Source organism: Tinamus guttatus, unplaced genomic scaffold, assembly GCF_059628265.1.
Source record: "Tinamus guttatus ecotype Peru unplaced genomic scaffold, ASM5962826v1 Tinamus_guttatus_pri_ptg000459l, whole genome shotgun sequence".
Classification (NCBI taxonomy): Eukaryota; Metazoa; Chordata; class Aves; order Tinamiformes; family Tinamidae; genus Tinamus; species Tinamus guttatus.
Genome location: NW_028288993.1, coordinates 8,977,340 through 9,002,389, shown reverse-complemented (window position 1 = coordinate 9,002,389; position 25,050 = coordinate 8,977,340). Strand labels below are relative to the sequence as shown.

At 41.0% G+C, this 25,050-nt stretch overlaps 1 protein-coding gene across 1 annotated transcript in view; it reads left to right on the top strand.

Moving 5' to 3' along the window:
- Positions 1 to 8,709: 8,709 nt before the first annotated feature.
- Positions 8,710 to 25,050, top strand: part of TMEM132C (transmembrane protein 132C) — a 175,796-nt gene continuing 159,455 nt past the window's right edge. Inside the window, exon 1 of the mRNA XM_088532499.1 lies at positions 8,710 to 8,806. Within this exon, the coding sequence (XP_088388625.1) occupies positions 8,743 to 8,806 (64 nt within the window). The 5' untranslated portion in view covers positions 8,710 to 8,742. The remainder of the gene's footprint in view (positions 8,807 to 25,050) is intronic.

Sequence of the window (25,050 nt, the reverse complement as noted above, 5' to 3'; positions counted from 1 at the left end):
TGAAACTTACTTTGTTTTGGACATGAAAATAAAGTTGATATTTGAAATTAGAGCACTGTTTGAGCATTTTGAAAGTTTAACACAGGCCTTTGTAACAGGAAATTGCAGAGAAGTTTCATCCAATTCTTATGCTGCTGATTGCAAACTTTCGTGTCCAAGGCATATCTAACACAGGTTTTCACCAGACCTAGCACAAATAGGTTATGTCAGGCTCTAGGTGCCAGTGATAAAATGATGATTTGATAACAATAGACAAGTAGATTTCTATGGTATTGACAACTATATCAAAGTATCTTAGTATGCTGCCATGTGTGGTTATAAATTAAATCCCCATAATAAATTCAGGTAAGAGTAGCACAAGCTCTCACAGTTTAACCCTCTCAGAAGCAGCTGCAGCAAGGGGTTTGGATTAATGCACTTGCAGACTAGTGATTCAATTAAATGCTGCATTTGCAAATGAAATTAGCAATTAAAAGCCACGGAATTATCTTATCTTTGGTCATTTTAAATTAAATTTTCAGTTATTATGAACGTAGGAGTCAGAATACCTCATTGACTCAGAGGTTCCTTCTGTTTAGTATATTGCGTCTGCTTCTAGTAAGGCATGAGGAACTGTATATGTTTACAAGATAATTTTCAAGCAAATACAGTTCCTTGCTTTGGTTAAAAGTTAGTTAATACTCTGATGGTTGACGTTTTATAAAATTTCTGAAACTTGAAGACTTGGGTAAATGCTGCTATTACAAATTTGGATATTCTCCTTTTATGCCTCCCATCTTTTTTTAATGCTATAAATTTCTTCCTCCAATGATATCTGTGATAAGGAGTTCCACAGACATTGCCTCTGTTCATAAGGGCAATTTGAAAATTGCCTTTTCAATTATATCAAATATCTCTTTGGCCTTGCATTAATGGAGAAATTAATGAAATTCCTGATTTACCTTTACATTATCTTTCATTATTTATGCCTTTATGCCTTTTGATCAGCTCTACTGCACCATAATTTAACTGCTCTTATCCTGTAGCTACTGGCAATTTAGGCAAAATGTAAAGTTGACTCACTGAGCAGCTTTAATTTAGCTCAGCATGTTGCTTGTACACAGTTGTGGGAAACTGGACAATTCCTGTCCAGTGGAGGAAAAGCGTTCCTGATATATGAACCACTACATCACTCTTAAGTCTAACCTATCTTTGAGAAGACTGAGATATGAAGGAATCTTTAAAAAGTTCAGTGAGTCTTTACAATGCTCCTTGTGTCAGCAGAGAAAAATAGCTTCACTCATAATGTGATGTGGCACTAAGTGTGCGAGTCACAGTTCAGGGGAATGACACTTCCAAGCCCAAAGTGCCAAACTTCCATCTTCTTACTATAGAAAAATGTCCTACCATTTCGACACGGTGATTTATCTAAGACATTCAAGGGTTAAACAGCTACGCCTGCTTCGCACATGGGTCCTATTAAACTGTCAACTGGAAGTCTTAGAATTTGCGAACGATGCAGCCTAGAACATCAAGGATGAGCCACAGCGCTAGACGTTGGATCTATTTGTCTTTGGGCATCTTTAGGCTTCTTTCTACTAATGCCTGTTAGTAAAGACAGTCAAAAAAGCAGTGAGCACTGACAGAAGAGTTATGTGGGTGGCTTCTGCCTTGATCTGCTCAGTCTAAATAAAACACATCACTTCAGGAAATTGAGTTGCACTTTGTAACCACAATGTCTGATGTATCTGCTACTAAAGTGGGAAGTGTAGGCAGGGTTATATGCTCCCTTGTAAGCTCCTACTGATCTTGGGGGGCTGTTAGGAAGCATACAGCCCAGCTCTGTGGACATCAGACACAGCCCAACTGTGATCTTCCAACCACAAATGTTTAACAGGCACATAATAAATAGTCTATGGCTTATCTGCAGAATCATGTTACCTTTCATTTTAAAAGCCTCATGATGGTGACAGTGATGGTTTCTGTAAGAAACACTCAGGGCTGACTGTAGTCACTTGATCCAGTGACCTGCTTCTCTAAAGCTTCTTGGCTTAAGTTCTTCTCTTACTTTAACCTCCTACTCTCAACACCAATGATTTGCACAGTATTGGTGACATTTGTAAAGAACAAATTAGATTCATTCTGCTTCTGCTCTGATGTTCTGTGAGATACATTTACTGAGAGCCGAGCATGGACAGCTGTTACTGAGGGAAAAAACAAACAAACAAACAAACACTTTTCCTTTCCTTCAGTTGAAGAGAAGCCATTCTAAGATAATGTTGTGATTTCTGTGTCACACAAATAACAAGATAGGGCCATACAATAGCTTATACTGAAAGAGACCTCTGCAGGTCATCTGGTACAAGCCCCCGAAACATAAGCATTATATCAGGTGTTTACAGTATTTCTGCATTATATCAGGTGTTTACAGTGTTTCTGCATAGAACTGGGATGTCCTAGTTTAAGGACTTCGTAGCCTGTTCCATGCCTCCTACACAGTTAAGTGTCAATAACAAACTAAATAGAGCAATGCATAGTGAAGGGAGTGCTGAAGTTTTTAGTTTTTGGGAGACAGTCATAATAAATGGCTATAAATGGTTATTTTTATGATACGATTTATGTACTTAAAGGAAGTTTTCTATGTTTTAAAACAAAATATATCCCAACACAGGCAGGAATCAGAATTCTTATTATTAAAAGACAGCTGTATTTAAAATGTCATTACAAATCTATTTGCTGTCATCTTCTTTCTTTTGATGAGGAAAAGAGAGAGACAGAGGTAACATACTAAAGTTCCTACTTCTGGCTAGATTATTATTAATCTTTAATGAGTACTACTTAATTGCATCTTCAACAATTTACCACCGTTATTGGTCACAGTAATCAAAATAAATTCCTAAAGCAATTTGAAGTATTACACTCCTGTAAGTCTGCATTTATTCTGCAATGTTTTCTTTATAAATAATATGTATTAGGTTAGAACATTATCCTCATTAGCCTAAGGGACTGTTGAAAAGCAGTACTTATAGGAAAGATTGAATTTCAGCATTTCAGGTCCTATTATGCTAGGTAATTAAATGAGAACCTCTGCTAATTGTACTGCATCAAAGATTGACAATGGCTAGGAAGAAATGGCATGTTCCATTCATTAAGCAAGGATAATATGCTTGTTATGGGCAAATAATCCATCATGATCACACAACGATCCGAATCTTGTTTATCCGTGTGCCACATCAACGAAACTTGGTGCTTGCATACTGCTCTCGAGTACCAGATGCACTGGAGAAAAGAAAGGCAAAAAAGCCTCCCTCGTGCCCTGATTTTTCCCGTTTTTTCCCTCCAGCACCGCGCAAGCAGCGCTGCCTAATGCACCAGGGGGCACTGCTCGCACTGCAAAGGCGCTCGCCCACATCCAGCTCCGCGGGCGCCCCGCTGGAAAACTCCCCTTCATCCAAACCCTTAGGACAAAACTCAACTTTGTGCCTAAACCAACCCTAGTAGGCAAAAGAAGATTTTTTTAAGGATAGAATGCAAGATGTTTATCTTAACTCCTGCTCAGATGCTGCCACTTCTGTTATCATTGTCAGAGAATATGGTATTAATATAACCATTCCCATATACAGTCACAAAAAAGCTGCTATGGGTGATACAGCTCTAGTGCCTGATAATTGCTACCACGTGTTCGAAGTAATGATGGAGCTGAGGCTCAGTGTCAAGGGGTTCACCTGGATTAGCATTTTATCCCAGACACAGCACTTTGAAGTAGCTATGCTTTTTCAAACTGCAACCTGCAACAGATGTGCCTGAGTGTTTCAAAGGCAGTGGAACGCAACATGCTGCAGAAAAACGACAAACACCTCTTAATGTGTTGTATCTGACAATATTTGTATCTTAAGTACATCTGTAGTAAGACAATTCACATGGCAGAAAATGTACTAAATAGAGAGTTGTTTATGATCTATATATTTGGAATTTCTCAAGATAGCTTGATTTGTTGTATTTTATGTATATAAATGTAAAGGAAACAGTAAGAGGGATCAGAAACACAATGCTTATATACAGATCTGCTATGATAAACACATGAAAAACACTACATTAGACATAGGCATTAATGGTTTATAGACACCTACTGCAATAGATTGCAGATATCATAATTAGCCAAGGACCCCACTGTTTCAGAGAGTGCTGAGCTTTACAGAAGAGGACAATCCCTCACAACAGTTTGCGGTATTGGGTTATAGTAAGCTGTAATACTTGGATAAAACAAAAATATGGGAAAGAAAATGGTGTTACAGATGGAAAAATGCTGCCAGAGACTTCAGCAAGTGTTTGCGATATGAAAACAAATACTTAGTCGCAGCTCTGCTCACTTTTGCTTTTCACAAATGATCAAATTAACTTTGCATATGTTCCTGGAAACTGGTAGTTCCAAACATTATTGGAAATTTGAGTATTTACTAGAAGTATGCAGATCATGAAAACTGACCTTTCTGACCTTTCCATCACAAGCTCGTCATGGAAAACAAAGTCACATGGTCATTATTTATTTATTCTGTGAATACAATTAGACAACAAACATCTGGAACCACTGTTAGCCACCTGGCATCTTGGCAATTTTCTCTTTTTTAATAATACTCTTCTTTTTAATATGTTCTGCTAGATTTTGAGGTGTGCTCTTTGGGTCAAAAAGAAAATCTCCTCCCCAGCTCTAAGACTGAAAGATACACACTTGTGCCCACCGAAATTTCAGGTCCACACAATCCTGAAGGTAACCGGGAAAGATTCCAGGGACGCAGCACGCTAGTTCTTTTTTCCAAGCTATGATATCTTATGACCCTAAGCCCTGGTTAAACAAATTAGTTAATCAAAAAGATGACAGCTCTAGGCACTATGATAGAAAAATAAACACAAGCTGTACTGAATATAAACCCATGCCATGCCGTCTGCATGTAGTGCAAAGGAACAACTCTAAGAGATAAGAGATTTAAAGGAGAAATGCTGATGCTAAAATAGAATAAAATTACATGAAATGACAATATGTCCAATGCAAAACAAAGCAGGAAAGAAAGAAGAGAGATGAAAAGACATCCAGTACGAGGATGGGATTATATTGAATCCTGGACATTTTTCCCCTCTGTTCCTTAACATGGTCGTTGTGGTCCACCCCTCTCCATTTCTTCCTGCTGATACCTTGTATACACGGAGCCACACAGAATGCAGTTTCAGTATAGGCACTCACAGTGAACTGGCCATGATTGCATTCCAAGGATTTAAAAAGAAATGCTAAATTTAAATTAAATTAAATGTGTTAGGAAAAGAACAATTATGAATAAAGTACACAAAATATGTGAGCAGAAAGAGAGGAATACATTAAACAGGGAAACCATTTATTCACTGAGTCCTATTAATTTTAAAGAATGGCAGATCATATACGTTGTTTTTTTCCTCTACATGCCCATGCACTTTACAGAAGCTATTTGGTGTCATTATCCCATTATGCATATACGGACATTGAGGAATAGAGTAGGTGACTTGTTTAAGGTCACACTGAAAGGCAGAATCATTTGTATGATATAGTGCCAAGGACAACAAGAAATGGCAAGCAAAAACAGAGAACGGGCCTTCGACCAGTAAGACATAATCGGTGTTAAATGATCATATCCAAAAATAGTCACATGTATCAAGTGCGATACACATTTTAGGGGGAAATTACATAGCACTGATCAAAGACTAGTTTTCATTATAGACTGATTAAAATCAAGATTATGGGCTGCAATGTCTATTATATTCATTTACTTTGTAAGTGTTAAATTGCTGGCAACACCACAACCCCAATGTCTGCCCTCCTAAGATCCTATCAGATTATTTTTTCTGACATACTTTTGCTACCAGTCCTACCTTTGGTCTGGCTGAAATGTTTTTGATTTTCTTTTGTTAAAGAAAGTCTACATTGCCCACAACTTCTCCATTCTTTCCCTTAAAATAAACACATTTTTATATTAAGAAAAACATGTAAAATTTTGTACTTGAAGCATTTTCCATTTCATGATGAATGTTATACCTCTCCACGCTCCGTATAAGACAAGGCTATAGTTATTTTTCTTACGCACCAAAAGAATTGGATAGCTGTAAGTGCCTGTTGTAACATTCAATCACTTACTTAACATGTGACTCCTCAAAGTGTATGGCCATGTTTTCACCTGGAAAAGGCTGCTAGGGTATATTTGCTATACAATACATACACTCTGTAGGGATGCAGTAGGTGCAGCTGCAAAACACAAGTTGTTCAAAAGACCTCAGTGCCTATACAGAGGCTGGGGGCTCCCTACCTGTTGCTCTCTGCCCATGGCGATACACGCTTTGATCAGGGCATTTGAATATGACTTGCATTTCTAACTGGTTCAGGTTCTTTTGAAAATGCCAAGCTGACCAAATCATGTCAGGCAGGGCTTCCATGCAAAATTCTATTACCTAAAAAATTGCATCCACTGCAAGAAATCAAATTGCAAAAGCATAAAGATAGCTGATTGCAAAATCTGTTTTGTTCAGATTTTCATGCTATCTCTATCATCCTGTTATCTGACTTATATTTCTTATCCATGAAAATCTCTGCCAGTGGATTCTACACATAACACCAAAATCATCTTCTGCACATCTTATTTTATGCAGATAACATTATGTACATTATAATTTGGATTTGACAATAGGACATACCCTAGTTGTCAGTATTTCCAAGTTATCTTGTGCTTCCTCTAAATTACATTAAATTGAAATTTTCTTCATAATTCAAAGGAAAGATGATAAATGTTACTAGTTTATGAATAACAACAAAATATTTTTGGTCCCCTGGTAAGCAATACCATTTATCCTAATTGCACCTGCTTTCCCTTGTAGATCAGACAAATTGTATGCACATATGATCTGCAAATCCAAGTGAGTGCAGACAGGATATAAATGTTTGTTATGTACGCTCCTGCATCCTACTGTTGGCTACAGGATTCTTACATTTAAGCTCATCTAACAAGTATCTGTATTGTCTAGCAGAATTCATAATCACAGTAGAACAAAGTTTCACACTTTTGAATGAGTTTTTCATTGAGAAAAGCCTTTTTTTTTTCCTTTTACAGTCTTCTGTGGGAAAATTATCTTAGAATTGCATCCTTATGGTCCACTTTTTGCTTTTTTCAGATTTGAATTAGCTGCTACTGACAATAAAATAATGGAAACCATGACAATACAAAACATACTAAAGACAAAATTGTCCTCAGTTCCCCATTAGGATTCTATATTTTAAAGTAATCTTCTCTCATTTGGTTTATTATAGTGGGAATAATGTCACACATATATACATAGTTTTTTAATATTAGTCAAAATAGATTTTACTTACTTGGGACAATACCTGAAGAAGAGTGTTCACTCCTGGTTCGGTATCTGGCTACAGATGTCACCAATTTAGTCACTTAGCCATCAAAAAGGGTCTGGCTATAAGTGTCTGTCTAAAGGGTCAGGGCCTAAAACTTCTCAGGATAAAAGCAGCAGGAAAAGCTCTGCTTTCAGGCAACATTTTGCTAAGAAACAGTGGGTTTTGCTCCCCAGTTTGGTGATTCTTGTGCTCAGTGCTTCTCAGCGTGTAAAATATACCTTTCCTACCTTATGCCAGAGCTGTAGCAAAAATTACTAAAAGTACGTTAAGTGTTAGGCTATGCATATTTTCATTTTTGGCCAGAAGGAGGAGAAAGAGATATTAGCCAAAGTTCTTGAGGACTCCCAAATGAGAGCATCAAATTAAATGAGTGGGAATAAATACACGGCTTGAGATTTACTTTTGGAAGGTGGCACTGAAGATTCCTCTGGGAAGAAGGAATGAGGGAGAGGCTGAGGAGGAAGCAGCAGTGCCTCGGCTGGGGACGGGAACCGTGCGGGTGGGTCAGTCTCTTCAGGCGAGAGGCTGCAAGGCCTTAAGGAAGGCGGGTAACACCTGTGTGGCTTCCAGTCCCTCTCCTGCGGGCAGCATGCGGGAGAACCCTTTTTCAGCGAGACTCGCTTCTTTTTGCTGTTTTAAATACACGCTGCTCACGGAAAGTGACATGGGGAGAAGGAGAGCGCCCCGCTCCCCCAGCCCGATGTCTCGCCCCTTCTCCCACCATCCGAGCTCCGCAGCCCCGCGCGGGGCAGCGGGTCTCACCTCGACGCCCTCCTCTTGCGGCGGGGCCGGCAGCAGCCCCCGGCCTCCGCCTCGCCCCCCGCAGGGCTCCCCGCGCGCGGAGGCGGCCGTTGGGGAAGTGCGGGGGGGGGCCGCTCCCCCCCCCCCCCCGCCCCAACGGTCTCTAACGGTCTCCAGCGCGAGACCAACGGCCGCCGCGGGGGGGGAGGGGGGGGCGCGTGCGGGTCCCCCCCTGATTGGAGCGCGGCCTCGCTCGGCCCCCGATCCCGCCCCCCCCCTCGCAGAAAAGTCCCGCGCGCCGCCGCCGCCGGCCCCCGCATAAAGCAGCGCGCGGCCGCGCGCAGCGGCGCGGAGGAGGCAGCCCCCGCGCGCCGGCACCTCCGCGCGCGCCCCGCTGGAGAAAGTTTCCTTGCGAGGAGCGCGGCCGGGCCGCGAGCGCCGCCATGGGCTGCGGGCAGGGGGCGAGCGGCGCGTAGAGGAGCGCGGAGCGGCGCTGCGCGCGGAGCGGCGGGCTCGGCCATGGCGCGCCCGGCCCGCGGCGGCCGCAGCAGCAGCTAACGGCGCTGCGCGGTGCGGAGCGGAGCCGCGCGGAGCTCGGCATGGCGGGGGCCGCCCGGCGCTGCCCGGCCGCCCGCCTGCTGCTCGGAGCGCTGCTCTGCGGAGGTAAGCGGCGGCGGCGGGGGCGAGCGGGGCACCAGTTGATCAGTCCCCCCCTCGGGTGCTCCCCTCCCAAGGGAGCTGCGCGTCCTGCACCGCTGCGGCGTGAGAACTGTTTTTTCCTCCCCTCCTTGCCCCCTTTCTCCCTTTATTTTTTAATCCTCTCCCTGTCTCCGCTGTTTCCAAATTTCGGGTTCCTCTCGTGCTCGCGACGGAACCTTGCAAGTTTGCTCTGTGCCTGATGCGCGAGGAAGGGAAGTTTCCTTTCCCTTGGCTGCCGCGGTGTTCGCGGGCTGCGTTAGCTGCTGCGTTGCTGGGGACTGGGGTCCTCCCGCGGGGAGCGCGTCCCGGCTCGAGGCGCTGCGCGGAGCCGCGCGGAGCTGGCACCGCTGCCGGGGCGGGAATAGCCCGTAGCTGGTGCTGCCCCTGGACGGTCGATGCCCGCGGGAGCGGGGAGGTCTCCCGAGTGATCCCACGGGATCCCCATCCCGGAGCGCCCGGGATCGCGGAGCTCCTCTGGCAGAGGCAAATCCACAAAGTGATGCAGGGATGCGAACTGTGGTATGTGCATGATCCAAGCAGGGATTTTTGTCGTGTGTGGAATTCTAGTTGACTGCCATGTCTCGGCACTTCCAGTTCTTGCTCAGCCCATGCTACTTGTGCGTCTTATTCTATAAAAACAACAGCCCCCTCGCCCTTTGGGGGAGGGAAACTTAAGTCCTGTATATTTCTGTTGTTGTTATCCCTAACAACAGAAAATCATTTTGCTTTTTATCCTCTTGGTATTAGTGGTGCTGTTTGACTGACGTAAGAAGATTACTAATAAAAGACTCTCTGTTGTTTAGCTTGTTCCAGTCGGGTGCTGCCAACCCCTTCCCCAGGGTAGATAAGTTAGAGGCAGCTACACAGAAGTACCTCAAGAGAGAAGCAAAGGCCCAATCGGTGGCCTTTCATAAAGGGCCTTTTCCCAGATTGATAGGGAAAGCAAAGTGCCTGGCAGAAGATGGCCTGCTTAATGCCAGTCATTTTAATATAGTACATTAAAATTAATGGACATCCCAGTGACTCAATGTGCTGTAAAAGTGCTGATGTGAGGAATCTGAAATGTGGGGTTGTGTTTGGATTGCTCTGGAGGTGAGAATTATATGAGCCTCCTGCTCACCTTCAGAGGCTGCAGGAGATTCAGACTTGTCAAGAGGGCCTGGCATTCCTCTAGAGCAGCGTCTCTCCTGCCACGCTGTTCTGACAGTCACAAAAGCATCTTAGTAGAGTTAGGCACCAGTATGTGGATGTTTCCTATCTACAAACAAGTTTCATAAGAGAGACCTGTGGGTTCTGCTTAGAGGTGAGAGGAAGTGCTACAACAAGATGTTATAAACAGCTAGACCTTGTTGAGCCTGGGTCAGTGACTAAACCACACTCTAAGAAAAGACAGCAGTGGTGCCAGAGCTAGCCATGACCAGCAGCAGCTGCTGGGAGCTTCTGGGCTAGGCTCTTTGAGAAGGAAAGAAGAAAAAAAATATTTCTTTCGTGCAGAGAATAAAGCAAAGCTCCTAAGTAAGGAGTTTGCCACTCAGCATTGCCGTGCACAGTGCGGTTTAGAAAAGAGCCAGTTAATTAAATTTATTAAATAAGGTGTTTGTCTGGTTTCCTTGGGAGGCCCTAAGAAGTGTTTCATTTGCTTCCCTCTTGTGTATTTGCACTCTTTTTGTTGGCATGTTAGGATAGTGATTGTTCTTGAGAGCTAAAGTCCAGCTAAATGAAAGTCACTTTCTATTTCACAAGCAAATGTCTGTAAATGTGCTGGGAAACTTACCATTATAGACGAGTTGTCATTTGTTATTTAAAGAACTATATTTACTTCTCTGAACTCATTAGCATCTCCTATCAGGCCTGAATTTCTAAGAAAATTCTCCTGAAACGTTGCCTTAGGCTTCAGTGTGGCATTATACTGTGGTTATTATCTGGCTAATAATGTTAATTCATTCAATCTCAAGAAAAAAGCTTGGCATTTAATTTAAGCCATGCCTCTAGTCAGCCCAAGTTGTGTAAAAAAGTCGACATGCAAAAGCGCTCCTGCATTTAGGTGCATGCACATGCTTTCCATACTAATTATTGGATGGCAGTGTTCTAGGTGGAGCATATGTGAGTAAAATCGTATTTGCATAAGTTAATCCCAAGTGTGTATACATATTCCTTTCAGGAAATGACCTCTCTTCAGCAAAGTGCTAATGCATGTGCTTAAATCTCTTTATAGCCAATAGGAGGTATTCACGAGCTTGCCGTTAGCTATCTTCTTAATTGTTTTCCTGAAATAGAGCATTATGAAGTGTGAAGGCAAGTATGCAGATTTATTTTATTATATAGATAACTGGGAATTCTCAGTTTCAGATTTGCTGTGAGCTAGAACAAGAATTGTAGAAATTGGAAATAGAGAATGTAGTAAGTCCTGAAAATGAATTTGAGGATACATGACCACAGTACAGATTCATTTGCAGCCAAAATGTGCATGTACAAAGAAATACTGAATGTGAACAGCTGTCAAATTGCATGTAGTTATATGAATTTTAGGCAGTTGTAGTAGTGATTACATAAAAAAAGTATATGCAGTTGTGCATCTAGAGGTTGGTGTAGCAGCTGCTTTGGTTCTGTGCTTGTTTATACCACAATTTTTTGATATAATTCTTCATTTTAGTGGTGTGAGACTTGACTGAGTATCTTTTTTGAATATCATTTCATCAAAGCTTGGGACTTGTCAAACAGAAGAATTTCTATAACTTGTTTTGGAGATTCAATAGCATGGTATACCTTAATGTTATGAAAAAAAGTATCCTAAATTTTCTGTTTCTTGATTTCATCCTACCAGTACTGGCTAAGAGCACAGCAGGAACTTGCATTATATGAAACTGTGATAGCATAGAGCTTTCTAAGTGGTTAATGTCCTTTGCACATAACTTTCAAAATGGAAATAGTACTATTCTACTTAATCTTGTTTCTGTGTTTTGCAGTGGATCTTAGTTTGTTGGACACCTTACTTACCTAGTGAAGCACGTAGCAGTTGCTGTGTTGTAAATGACTGTTCAAACGTCCCTCTAAATGTACATCTGTGTGACAGAAGTGATTAGAAGTATGACATGTTTTGCAATGCATATTAAGTGGCAAAAGAGTAAAGCAAAGGGATTAAGCAAAGTTAGAATCTTCAGTGTCTCATCATGCAACTGAAGACGAGTCAGATTTGCTGCACTGTATTCTAGTTTTCTTCAAGTCTGTGGTAAAGCCTTTGAATCGGGGAATTTGCTCCTACGCTGCATGCCAATTAGTGCCGCCACGCTGAGGTTTTGGCAGCGGTTCACATCGAACAGGCTACGCTAGATGTGTCCTAGCTATTGAGTGAAGCAAAAAAAAAGCCATGATGAAAGATGCGAAAGCAAAATGGCAACAAGTTGAGAGAGCGTGGAAGTGTGTGAAGACAGTAATTGAAAATCATCCAATATGGATACTAGGAAGCTGAACTGAGGATATAAGACATAAGGCAAACAAATACCGTGGGTGTCTTTATGAGACTAGGATTCCTCTCGGTTTGAAGCAGACATGAACTAGGCAGGTCGGATGCAAAAGAAGGCAGGTTTAATGAAAGGGAAGCTGCGTTGCAGGAATCGGTGAGTTGCTGCTGGAGCTTTGGTCAGTTGTTTCCCCCCTACTCCTGGGCCATCTCACCAAAACATTGTGGCTTCATTTGGGGAAGGTTTGGTCCTTCCTACTTTGCCCAGTGGGACCTTTTTATTATTTTCTCTCTAAACACTACAGCAATACAAATACTAGTATTATTTTCTTATGCTCTAAGGTGTTTACTCCATGTATTTCACTGAGATGGGAGGGATCCCTCCTTCATAGTGATGTGCAGCAACTTTCTGGCCAGCCAGCTTGCCTTGTCTGGTTCAAACTCTGTTGTCCTGGCTTGCTCCTACAGGCCTGTGTCCTTTGTATTTTATTCAGCCTTCCTCCAGACTCAGTACCCTAGAAAAAACAGTTTCGCAGTGTTCAGCTCTTCAAACAGTTGTACTGTTTTGTGTTCTGCGGACTGGCTCGGGCTCTAGTGACAGATGTGACCCCTTTGAAACAGGGGCGGACAAATGGTGCATTGAAAGTTCATAGCTTCTGCAGTCTCCTCACTCGGAGGTATCTCGTAAAAGCCTGTGGATGCATCTAGCTTTGGAAATAATTTTACTCCAGTAGTGCCTGTGTCTGTTTTAGTTAGTAAATGGGAATGCTGTCTTTATCTCTTTGTGCACATATTTTTGGGTCAATACACAGCCTCAGGTCATCATTTTTCTTTTCAACTGTACCTAGTGGAATGACCCTGTGAGTCTACTCTTCTATTTTCTTTGCTGTTCTAAAGCATATTAATCTGTTGAGCTTGAATTCCATAAACAAAGTGTCATCTCCATCACGGAAATTACAGGCATCTTTGCATTACCGGTCGATTAGCTGAACTTTTCTTTAGGGAAGTACATTTTGGATAAGTGGTTCTTTGCCACTGTGTTTAAGAAATGTGCTAATGTCTCACCATGGCATCATTGACATCTTGGGTCAGTAACTTTGTGCTCGGAGACAATGTTTTCTGGCACTTCTTTTGCTTGAATAACACAGATCAGGCTAATCACAGCTCTGCTGTCATTATCAAAAGTACTGTGCAGTTTCAACAGCTTGACAAATGTAAACAGCTAGACAAGCCTCCTTAAGTGGGCACTTCTTTTATTATATACTGCAGTAAGAATTTAATCTGATGTTAGCATTTGCAAGTGTCATGTGTAAGGTCAAGCACCCTTTTTAATTGTTCCTTCCACTATAATGTTTTCCACTTTCTTCTATGACTGTTATAAAAGATTCAATTTTGTGCAAGGACAGTGTGAAACTTGTAGAATTTTATCATAAATTCAAAAGCTGCTGGGACTCCTATCCATTATTCTCCTGTGACCAGAATTTGTGCAGTCGGTACTTTTTTGATGTGCGTTTAGCTCTCTGGATCCCCAGACCTGCTGCAGTGGGAGCCTGAGAACTGCAAAGTGCATTGGCCTTTTCAATAATTTGAGGCAAACACTTAAGTCAGCGAACAGTGGTTAGGAATTTGACACTTATATGAAAACCTTGAAGTTAAATAAATAAGAATGTAAAGGAGGATGAGAGTTTGCTTAGTTATGAAAACAGCCTTTTACAAAAATGTTTATACATTTGGATGGAACAAATCCTTAATGGTCTCCTGAGCACATATAAAAGCCATTTTTACTGTGCATTAAGGGGAAGTCTTAAGTAAATAAAAGGTATGCAGAAATCCCTTGATATTGGTTTAACAGAGAGGTTGGTCTGCTAGTTTTTGCTGTTTGCTAACCATAACATGGAATTACAAAGTTCAGAGGATGAAAAATGTCTCCCAATGCATCTGATGTAGTATTAGTTATGAGGTTAATTTATTTTTCCATTTGATAACATTGATCAATTTTTTGTTCAGAAATATTTCTGAAACTGATAATTTACAAAATGGAATGGGGGAAATTTTACTTTTTTATTGTACTCTAAATAATTTAACTTTATTTTTCATTCAGTTAACTATTTCACTTCAAATGATCATTTTGGCTTCCACTAAATGTATTCAGGTAAGGGCCGGCAATAGATATACACAATTCCTTGCTGGTTTAAGGCAGTGCAAATTGGTACTGCCCAGTTTTTGGCTCCTGCAGTCTCTCAAGCTGAACAACCCTGCTCTGGCCACTTGATTTGCCCATCCTGCTTGTGTGCCAGCAGCGGCCTGTCTCTGATTCCTCTATGAGCTGCTTCAGGAAGATAAAACACATTTAAAAAACAAAATAAATACTTGTAGGAGGATAAGTTTATATCACCTTGGAATGGACTGACAGCTCATATAAGCAAAGGAGGATGGACCCAAGTGGGGCCGGGGCAACTTAAATCATTAGGGCGGCAGCCTCATGCACAGGGCAGTCTGGCTTTAATTTGTTTCTGGGACAACAGAGTAAGGGGAGACTGGGGAGTTGCTCGGACTATGGATTCAGAGCAGGATATTAAACACAGAGGTTAGAGAATGAGACAATTGGAAGCACTGTGCAACCTGAGTTTCAGGACTGAGCGTTTTTTCTTGTTGATTCTGTGTCTATTTTGACAAATAAATGATGCTTACACTGAAGTATCTGTACATTCTCATGCAGATAAATAGAATTTTTAATGCTTAAAGTAGTTTTATTTCAGGAAAACAAAAAAATTAAAACTTCCAGGCACGGTTGTTACAAGCAGGATTAGTAGCATTGCTTGTTGTTATAATTGCTATTAAAAAAATTCATATTTCTTTTGAGCTTTCCAAGCATTAACTGTTTCGGCTAAAATACTCCATGAAATATTCCATGTTTCAGCTAAAATACTCCAGAAGCATCTGCTTCTGATATATACACACACACACTATATATATATATATATATATGTGCATATATATATATATATATGCTCTTCAGTCAAGAGTTCAGGGTTTATGAGAACAGTGCTGGGGAGGGAGAAGGGGGAGAAAAAGTGCCAGTACTTAGGGGGCTGTTAGAGCACATGTGTGTGTCCTCATCTTCAGGGTTTCCTTGGGTGGAGCTGTGTATGTGCTGGTGGGGTATGTAATTATGCCCCATCAGGCTTTCATCTTTTAAACCTGATTTATTTTTGCATAACCTGATTTTTTTTCTCTTTTTTCTTTTTAATTTCATATCTCTGTAGAAAGAGCCAGAATGTTTGTTTGCACTCTACAAAGTGAACTGACTTATTGCTCTGCTGGCATAAATTAGGAGAAGCAAATACAATAAATAACTACTGTGGAGAAGGTAATATAGTATTGACTTCCCAGTGCCTGTTAATTTTAACTGATCAAAACAGGGAAGACGGAGATGGAAGGTGGTTGCCCCTTAGTGAGGTGGCTACTGCTTGTAGCAGCCTGTAAACTCTGCAGTGTTTCTGCTTTGCAAAGGATTTATTTAAAAAACTCCCTAAAAAGCAAGCTGCATTACACAGTAATCAGATCTCCTAGTGACTCCGGGCTGTCACTCCTCAAATGTTTTTGCATCTTCAGTGATTAGATCAATTCAGAATTTTCTCAGTATCTGCTCTGCTCTTCTAGTTGGATCTCTGCTTGATATTTGTTGCTGCTTTCCATGGCTCCTGGTGTCCAGTAACTGACTTTTTTAGATGGAAAAGGTGTTTTTCTTTGTCTGCAGCTGTGATAGAAAATTCAGACTTAAATCGTAAAGCAGCTGTGAGTGTCTCCATGGGGAACATGGGGCTCTAGATTTGGGGAAGGCACCCATAAAGTGCTTTCTCTGTGAATTTCCACGTGAGACACTTTGCACAGTTGTGGTATTAGGAGCCAGGGAGCTGCAAATGCCCAGTGCAGGTGTAAAGGCTGCGCCTCCTGTAAAAGCCAGAGTGATGCTACCCAGGTTGCTCTTTACTCCTGACTGAGCTTTTTGTGCGTCCGTCTTGGCATGTCCAGGAGTCTCACTGCTTCAGGCAACAAAACTTTTTTCTTTTTTAGTTTTAATTAGCAAAGTGACTTTTAACACCTAAGTGTTCTCCAGCTTGGTTATTAAAGGTGTTCACAAAAGGCTCTCTTTTATAAGAAGACACTATTGAGCTGGTGCTGCTTTTAATGCCTTTGTGCCTCTCCAATTCATCCCGCTGACAAGTTCAGAAGGAAACTCTATTAATAGATTTCAGAAATAGGGAGCTCTCTTCCCAAGATGATGCCCTCCTGCCATTCCATCTTGGAGTGGAATAGGAATTTTTGTATGAAGAACAAGAAATTGTAAGCAGGATCCCTTGGTCCCTTTAATATTTTTTCTTCTGACTGAGGTGTGAATGTGAATGCTCTTGTAACCTCTCTGATTTAATCTTCTCATCTGTAAAAGGGGTGCGACTATAGCACTTTCTTCCCACTTTGTTATCATAATGTGGAATAAATATTTTCTTTTGGGGGGATGAAATTACATGTTCTTTTTAAAGTAACATCTGCAGCTGCTTAGATAATAATGTGAATTATTACTGCTTCAGTTTTACCCAGGAAGAGGGAGGGGGGAAAAAAGTGATCTGAGATCAGTGTCGCATAATGGCACTCAGCAATTCCTGGGAGCTGCTCATTAGCTTATGGAATCAGTCCAAAACAGACGACTAATATATTGTGCACTGGAACATTAGTAAAATGGCAGGAGGAATTATTCTAGGGGTGTGTGGCCCTGTGGAACTGGTCTTTTCTCCTTGGAGCATCAGGCAATGTGTGGCTGAAAGGAGGCTGCTGCTGGTGAAAGACAAACGCGGTGATCTGGTGTGAAAACACCCACAGTGCAGTGTCCATCTGGAAGGTGTTTGTTCAATTTAAGCAGTTATTCAGAGAACTATGGATTCATGTCACTGCTTGGTTATTTCATGGATGAAATTTGTATGTTGCTACTTCAGCTTCGGAGCTTCACAGCTCCTCAAAGCTTTAGACATCCTTTGAATTTTTGTCTGGGTTTTGGAAATCTGTTATAAATCTGTTGTAAATCAGGTGTAGTGATGCAGCTATGGCAGTTTACCTGGAAGTATCAGATGACATTTAAACATGATTATGTAGCATTATAATGTCAGAACAGATTTGAGGTTAAAATTATGACCTTAGGCACTATTGCTAAGGAGAGCTATATGCAAATAGCCTATTTAAAGAATAACTTGCATTGATACTTGTTTTAGTTCTCTTCAGGAAGGAGAAAAATTGCTTTTGTAAGTAGTAGTGATGTATAAAACTGAGGTTGAATCTACACTTCTGACTGCACATAAAATTTTGGATTCTGAGCTAGACCTTGAGGTGAATCTCTTGGAATGTTGAAGTGCACGTGGAGCCTTGTTAGTTTGATTCAACTTTGGCAACATTCTGACCTTTTTTGGTCTGATGCGGCTCTTGTACCTGCTCTCTTCATTTATCATTCAATAAGAGTGTGTCAAATTGAATCCCTGGGGTCACCAGTGACTATTAGTTCCTCTTGGCTTTTTGTAATTCATTGTTGTGAGCCTGTGGACTTTTCTGGAGGGGAAAAATGGATTTTGGTGTTAGATCTCATGCATACGTAACCACCAAGACGCTGGCGTAAACTGTTAGTTGCTCAAGCCCTAGCTCCTCTGTAATGAATGAGGTTCTCCATGAGCGAAATCCTGGCTCTCCTTCAGCCAGAGTTCTGCTGTTCATCTCCATTTCAGCCCACACAAGTATTGGTCTACATATCTACCAGGTCATGGCTGCTTGCTGAAGTGCCCTCACCCTGGCACAGTTTGCCATGTGATTTGTCTGCCTGTTCAAGGGAACGTATTGGATGATGAGGACATTCTTGGTGCTATTCATGGGCAGAGAACGATTTTGTATGAATTCTTCTTTTGCAGTGTTTACATATCCACTTGCTGGCTAAGGGGGTCTAGTTCAGGTGCCAGATAAAATTTGGCACTGCCAATTATACTGTCAGAGCTGAAGTGATTTTGGAAGTCTTTTCCTCTTTCTGCCCCACAGTTAGTCTGAGTTTATATATGGGAGGTACAATTTAAAAACTACTATTTCAGCTTACGTAAGGGGAAGCCTATTTTAAACACTGCATTTTAGTTCTTGCACTCAAATAATTTTAAAGGCGTTTAATTCATATTATATGGCTGTTACAAGCAAAGGAGTTTAAATATATTTATGCTTGCTTATTACTTTGGGGTGGAAATGTTTTTTAAAAGTGCTTTAGAGCGAGGTGATCTGCTATCTGGGTTTCATTTGAGACTGTTGGCTGCATCTTTGCTCACTGCAGTGGGAACAACAATTCATCCACACAGACATTTACATTATAGCATCATAAATGTAGGTGAGATTAATCCAACCCATATAGACTAATTTATCATAGAGCAGATGTGCATGTAATCTCTAAGTGGTCAGCACTTCTTGGAGAACCATCCAATTAGCTCAGATTCATACTTGAGCTTATGTTTCTAAGTTAAGATCCTAATTACTCTGTTCCTTTAGTCACTGGAGAGAGATAAATGCTTCCAGGGCATGATTCAGATTGATATGAATTTGACCAGGCTTCAGATTTTATTTTCTCTTAACTGAAAATGAAATTGAACATTGTGAGCTTAAGGATACTGTTCTGAACAAGCAGAAAATGTAGATCATGTGGAATACTTGGAATATGAAGTCCAGGAAAGAAATCTTTCTTCATTGGAAAAGCTAACTCTAGTGGGTTTACTGAGCAACACTTCAAAGCAGTTTAAGGAGATGAAAAGTCTGTGGTCTAATTGATTGCATATGTGATATTTCCTAATGGCACAGTGCTATATCAAAAAAGAAGTCAGGGAAGTGTAGTAAAAGGGGTTTGTTTTTGGTTTGAATTGATAAATTGACTTCAGTCACAAGTTTCCATCAGACCTCTTGTAGATACCTGTATATCAGAATCTCATCTAGATTATAGCTGTTCAGCATTTTTTCCTTTTATAATATCCTTATTAAAAAAGGGAGGTGACTTTCCCAAGCTGTAACAGCTCTAACTGGAGTTTTCCGTGCTTCATATTTCCTGACTGATTTGGGAAAGTTCAGTGGAGCGGTTCAGTTGTTTCCAAGAACAAAGCCAGCTACAAATCCCGAGTCTTTGCCAGCCAGAAGAGTCTCAGTAAACAGCACTAGTTGGGTTAAATCTTGTGATTTTTCACTGTTGGAGGATAAGATAGATGATGTTTTCCTTAATCTCTTTTTCTGAAGTGGTGGTGATGTATGAGAGCCAGCATTCATTTTTAATAAGCAAGATTCATGACTGCAGATAATGCTTACAAATGTGTTCCTGTTTTATTCCAGCATTTAAAAAAAGACAAAAAGCAGGGCTAAAAATGTGGGGTTTTTATGTGTTCTTTTTTCATTTTGTTTTTGTGCCCTGTAGCTTTTGAGCTAATTGCCATAAATCTATTCAGAGTTGTCAGAGGTCTGTCTCTGAAAGTGGGGTTTAGTCTATTCTAAACGTGGGCTTGAAAGTGACAGGTAAATTGTCTGAAAGCCCCATCTTTGCTGAGTGCTCTGCATCTCGAATTAAGGAGCCTTTAGACAAATTTTGCTGTTTATGTTCATCTTTACTTTCATAAGTCACTGTGGGCCCGGCTTGCACAGTAAAAGCCGTGGGAGACAGGGACTTTCACTTGTTCTCAAAACACTTCCTTCCTCTGCTCCATTTTGTGCAGAAAAGGAGGCAGCATCTCCTGGGATGACATGGGTTAAGGAGCAGGTGGTTATCCCCAGGACTGCTGCCTCACTTGGTGCACAGGATGGATTACTTCCTGGGGATAAATCCTTTTTTATATTGAAGGAGGTTGTTGTCTATGGACTCCTGCTTCATTTGTTGCAGAAGTTGGAAGATGTGTAGGTGTTACACTGCTGGTATGAGTTCAGCTTCTGTATCTGTGCAGAGAGCAGCTTGGCATATTTGAGTGCAAACAGTCCCTGTGGCTGTCACTGCTTTTCATACTCCGTGTTGGTGACAGCATCCTGGTACCCATGTTTAGTGGCACCTCAGAGACCACCTGATTGTCTTCCTGAGGCAAGTGTGAAGTACAGGAGGAGGATGGGGGGTATCTAGCTCAGAGCATCTGATGTTGTTTTTAAAACTTGCCTTGTCAATCAGTGCTCCGTTTTTCTGAATCCTTTATTTGCTTAGCCAGATATACTGGATAAGTTTGCAGTTCAACCTTTGTGTCATGGGAGAAGTAGAGATTGTAGAAAGAGAAAGATGGTTAAGACAGTTTAGTAAGACTCCAGAGAACTAGATTCTGTTCTTGTTGCTGACACAAAGTGTTATACTTTAAAAAAAAAAAATGCATGTTTTTACATTATGCATTCATTTTTTTTCATAGCTGTCTCTAAAGATACCTAGAGATTTGCTGTGGACTTGCCTAATTTAGAAAACCTTTGGCCTGATTTTCTAAAGAGTGCAGTATTTGTGCATCTGTATTAGCAACTGTCCTCTCAGAAACAGCTGTTAAATTTGCCACAGTGCAGGTCAGCCTCTTGCAATGAAAAATCCTCTTCTATGAAGAAAATACAAGTAGTAATATTTGTGAAGTGCTCTGCATAGTACTGTGGCAAGCAGCAGAAAAAGCTTGTCAAAATATTAGGAATTCAGAGCAACACCTACATACTGTTCCTTAAATGCATGTGTAGGGTCACACGTAACAAAGAAGTGGTGAGCAGCTGTCCGCTCCGTCAGCGTCAAGGCAGAAGTTCTTTGCAAGAAATATGTCATTAAAGGCTGCATTTTAATACATATGTATGTAGGGATGAATTAAGTTTAACTGTGGATTTCCTTATTACTTTTTTAGTGCTTGACTTGGCAAACTTAGCATTCCCTTTTGTGAGGGAACCTTCTGGCTCCTTGTAGGCTATTCCTGCTGCTTTTAATATCTTTTGAGATTGATTCATGGAGTGCCAACATCTTGAGCTGTGGAAGGAGAGTAAGAAGCCTGAAGAAAGTCCCTGGGTACATGGGAATGGATTTGAACTCTGATTCTTTCAGTGCCACTTTGTGCTGAAAGAAACATTTTGTGGTTCAAAGAGCTTTTTTTTTTTTTTTTAAACCTGGCTGGGGAAAATCCATTAATTCAATCACTTCCATTTTGGTTAGAAACTGACAGTGTCAGTTAGCAAAGAATATAAAGCAGAGAGCATTTGGCTGTGGTTTGTTGGAAGAATATCTTGGGAAACATAGAGGTTTGTTGGGAACTTTTGAGCTTACCTATATGGAATAAGCACTTTGAGAAGATTTTCTGTGAGGTGAAAAGGCAGGTGAACTTAAGAACACTTTAGTGTTATTGCCACTCAAGAGGTGAATGTCCTGGCGTTGGGTAGACCTGAGTGTGTTTGCTCTTCGTGAGAGGAAAGTGCAGTTGTGAGGAAAGAGACAAAAATGCAGCTTCAGTGGAAGTATTTTGGACTGCTTGGCGCATCTGCAGAGGATGGAGGTGGCCCTGCAGCACAGATGGATCTGAGCCGTGTGTATTTTAGAAGTTTATCGATCACAGAGGAAATGGGAAGAAGAGCCTGTGACTGCCCTTGGCTTTATTTTGCAGCTGTTTGACCAGAGAGCAGGATAAAGAAAATCAAACATGTTTCCCTATGAAGTAGTTAAGGGTAGTCCTGTTTCTGGCTTGCGGCATGTGCTGCTGATTTAGGAACGCTTTCATGAGGTGATGTTAGTAGCTTTTAGATAAGATAAAGCAACATAAATTACACAAATGATAGACTTTTAGTTGCCTCTTACCTGTGTCACTTTATTGACTTGCAGGAGGGGTAATAACTGCCCCTTAGAGGAGTATCTGGGGTTGAATGGGACTGGATCCAGCAGCAGCAGAGGCAACAGCAACTTGAGGCTTGATCTTGTCAAGACTAATAACCATGGAAGCGGACTTGGTCTGGAAGCATTCTTGTGTCTACACTGATTTTAAGGAGAGCTGAAGGAGATGGGCTTCATATACTAGGGTATCCCTTCAAGTGCTTTATTGCCATAGAGAATGTGGGCTCAGCACATTGCGGAAGAGGCTGAACATATTCGAGGTCAAGAATGATGTTGACCTGTGGGCTTGGTAAGGAAATGGTCAAGATTGTCAGATTAGAAATTGGAAGTAGTTCTTATATATTTTTAGCTTTACCTTTAAACTTTTTTATTCTTTTCAATAAAAAGTAGTCAGTTTTTTAAGAGCTAGCTTGGTAAATGCTCTGGCAAATTAAGCTATTAAGAGTGGAGTAGAGAATCTATTTATTAGTTTTTTTTTAGTGTGATGGTTAATGTTTTGAAAATGGCCTTGTCTTCTGTTTATGTTATAATAAGAAATTTCTGGGTATCTTTTCAAAGAAGGGGAAGAAGGAGATAGAAAGGGTCTGTGAAAAACAAAGCAAAACTAATTCCAAATCGAGCACAGAGACTGGACTGGGATCCCGAACCCTAGTACAGACAGAGAGCCCAGAAGTTGGGATACTGTGAAGCCTGGAGCTGCTCTGCCCAGCACGCGGGACCCTGTCTGCTGTGTGTTCAACAGCTCCGCGTTGCCAGAACAGGATCGGGCACCTCCGTGTGTTGCTATTCCTGCTTGGAAAGGCAGCTGACATGCAGGTTAGAAGCAGGTCTGAAAACAGACTGTGCTTTTTGTCAGCCCCTAGACTCATCCTCAAGAACTGTTGGCGCCGTCGCTGAGCTCCCCGTTTGGTACAAAGACAAGTCCCCCTGGTTCCTGCCAGGTGTGGGGCTGTGTTCCGGCCAGGTGCTCCACGTTGGGACAAGATTTATTTACTCATGGACTTTGCTTGTTCTTTTTTTTTTTTTTTTTTTTTTTTTTTTTTTTTTTAATATGACCATTGCTTTGGGCAAGTTCCCATAGTAAATTATTAATGTGCCCAATTTGTTCTTATTCTCAATGAAGCAGCCTGGTCTATTTGGGATGCCGCACTGAAAGCTGTAGCCCATTGTGTTCTTGTGGTGTATGACATGGGGAGAATGCCACAATTTAATACATTCCTAATTAGAGCTTTGTATTGAATTAGGGATCTATTAGAGATAGAATAATTGAAAACCTGCTGAGATCACGTCTGGTTGTGTCTAATTGTATCCCATGATTTTTTCTTAAATTTAAATAAAAACTGGTATTTCACTTAGCATGATTTTAATTAATTGACAAGAGAAATGTAATTAGAGCTGAGGCAATGGGCTAACTATCTTAAAATAATCACTTGGAATTAATCCCCACATTTTGGGAAACAATTAACAGTTTCCAGAGGAGCAGCTGTTTGCTGGGTTTCTGGAGAAACCTTTAGCAGGCATTTTTGGGAGACAAGAATTGGAAGAGAGATTTGAATGGTCAGAGGTATTTGGAGTACTACCTCAGGGAACATAGAAACAAGTGATTTCTTCTTTCTTTTCCTGAAAGTTTTAGTGCACTCCTGTTCTTAATATCAGGATCAAGTAGTTGGCTGGATTAGGGAGGTGATTCAACAATTTTGTGTGTGATCATAGGCAGAACTCTGGATTTTAAGGAAGATGTGAGGAGGAGTTGAGTGCTGGGCCTTTGAGCTTAGGAAATACTTGTGAGGAGTTTACAGGACAACTCCATAGGCTGACATTTAAAGGAAGGTTTTAATCCATCCCTTTCTTCCCTTTGTAGAAGCTTTGAAAGTTGATTTTTTTGGAAAGGATTGTGATGTTTTCTACTGATATTTTTTTCATGGAGTCGTGGTTTTCTCATTTCAATCAACATGCTATAAAGCTTTAATTCCATGGTGGAAAAATAATTTCACCTTGATTGTTGCTTGCAGAAGGATTTATTTATTTTGGGACCTGCACTTATCTCATATTTACTGTACATTGCCTGATTTAGAGCATCTTACTTTTTTCTGTTGCTGCCTTCAAAATTAACATGGAAGTATTTGGGTCTGTATGTACATAAATGTGTATATACTTGGTTTATAAATGGAGAGCATATGCAAGGATAAAAATGCTGTGTGAGAGCCGGTTTGAGAGATCTCACTGTACTTGGACACAAGCAGAAAAATGCTGGGACATCAACTGAAAACTGGCTGGCAGCCATAGCCTACAGAATGGAGGGAATGTTTGCCTAAAAGACTAGATTGTGTCAGGCGTGACTAAGCAGGAATTTTAGCTAAAGTGTGTTAGCAAATTGAATGCTTAGGGGAAAATGAGGGCGTTCATGGTCTTATCTTTGTTCACTTGAGCCTGGACTTGATGTTAAATATAAAAATCAATGGTGAAAGTTTTGAGTGGGTTTCTGGGTTTTAGGAATGGTTATATAAGTGTCGGCTATATTTTGCTATGGCTACGTTGAAATTTCTCTTGGAATAGGCATTTTTTAAATAGCTTTATTTAATGGATATTTTGGGATAGGATTGCTGGATTTTGGGTAGGCACCTTGCAGGTCCTCTGCGAATCTGCAGGGATATGGGAATCACCACATTTGGCAGCAGGCTGTAAAGTACCAGGATTATGGAGCAGTTACCCAGCAGGTCAGAGTGCTGAGAGCTGAGTGTTAAAGATGTCTCCTCCTTGGTGTAGGACCTTTCATGCATTTAAGATAGGCCAAAATGGTGATTTTTTTTTTTCTTCTCTTTCCTTTTTTTTTTTTTTTTTTTCTTTTCTCTCCCTTCAAAGTCTTCCCCTTTC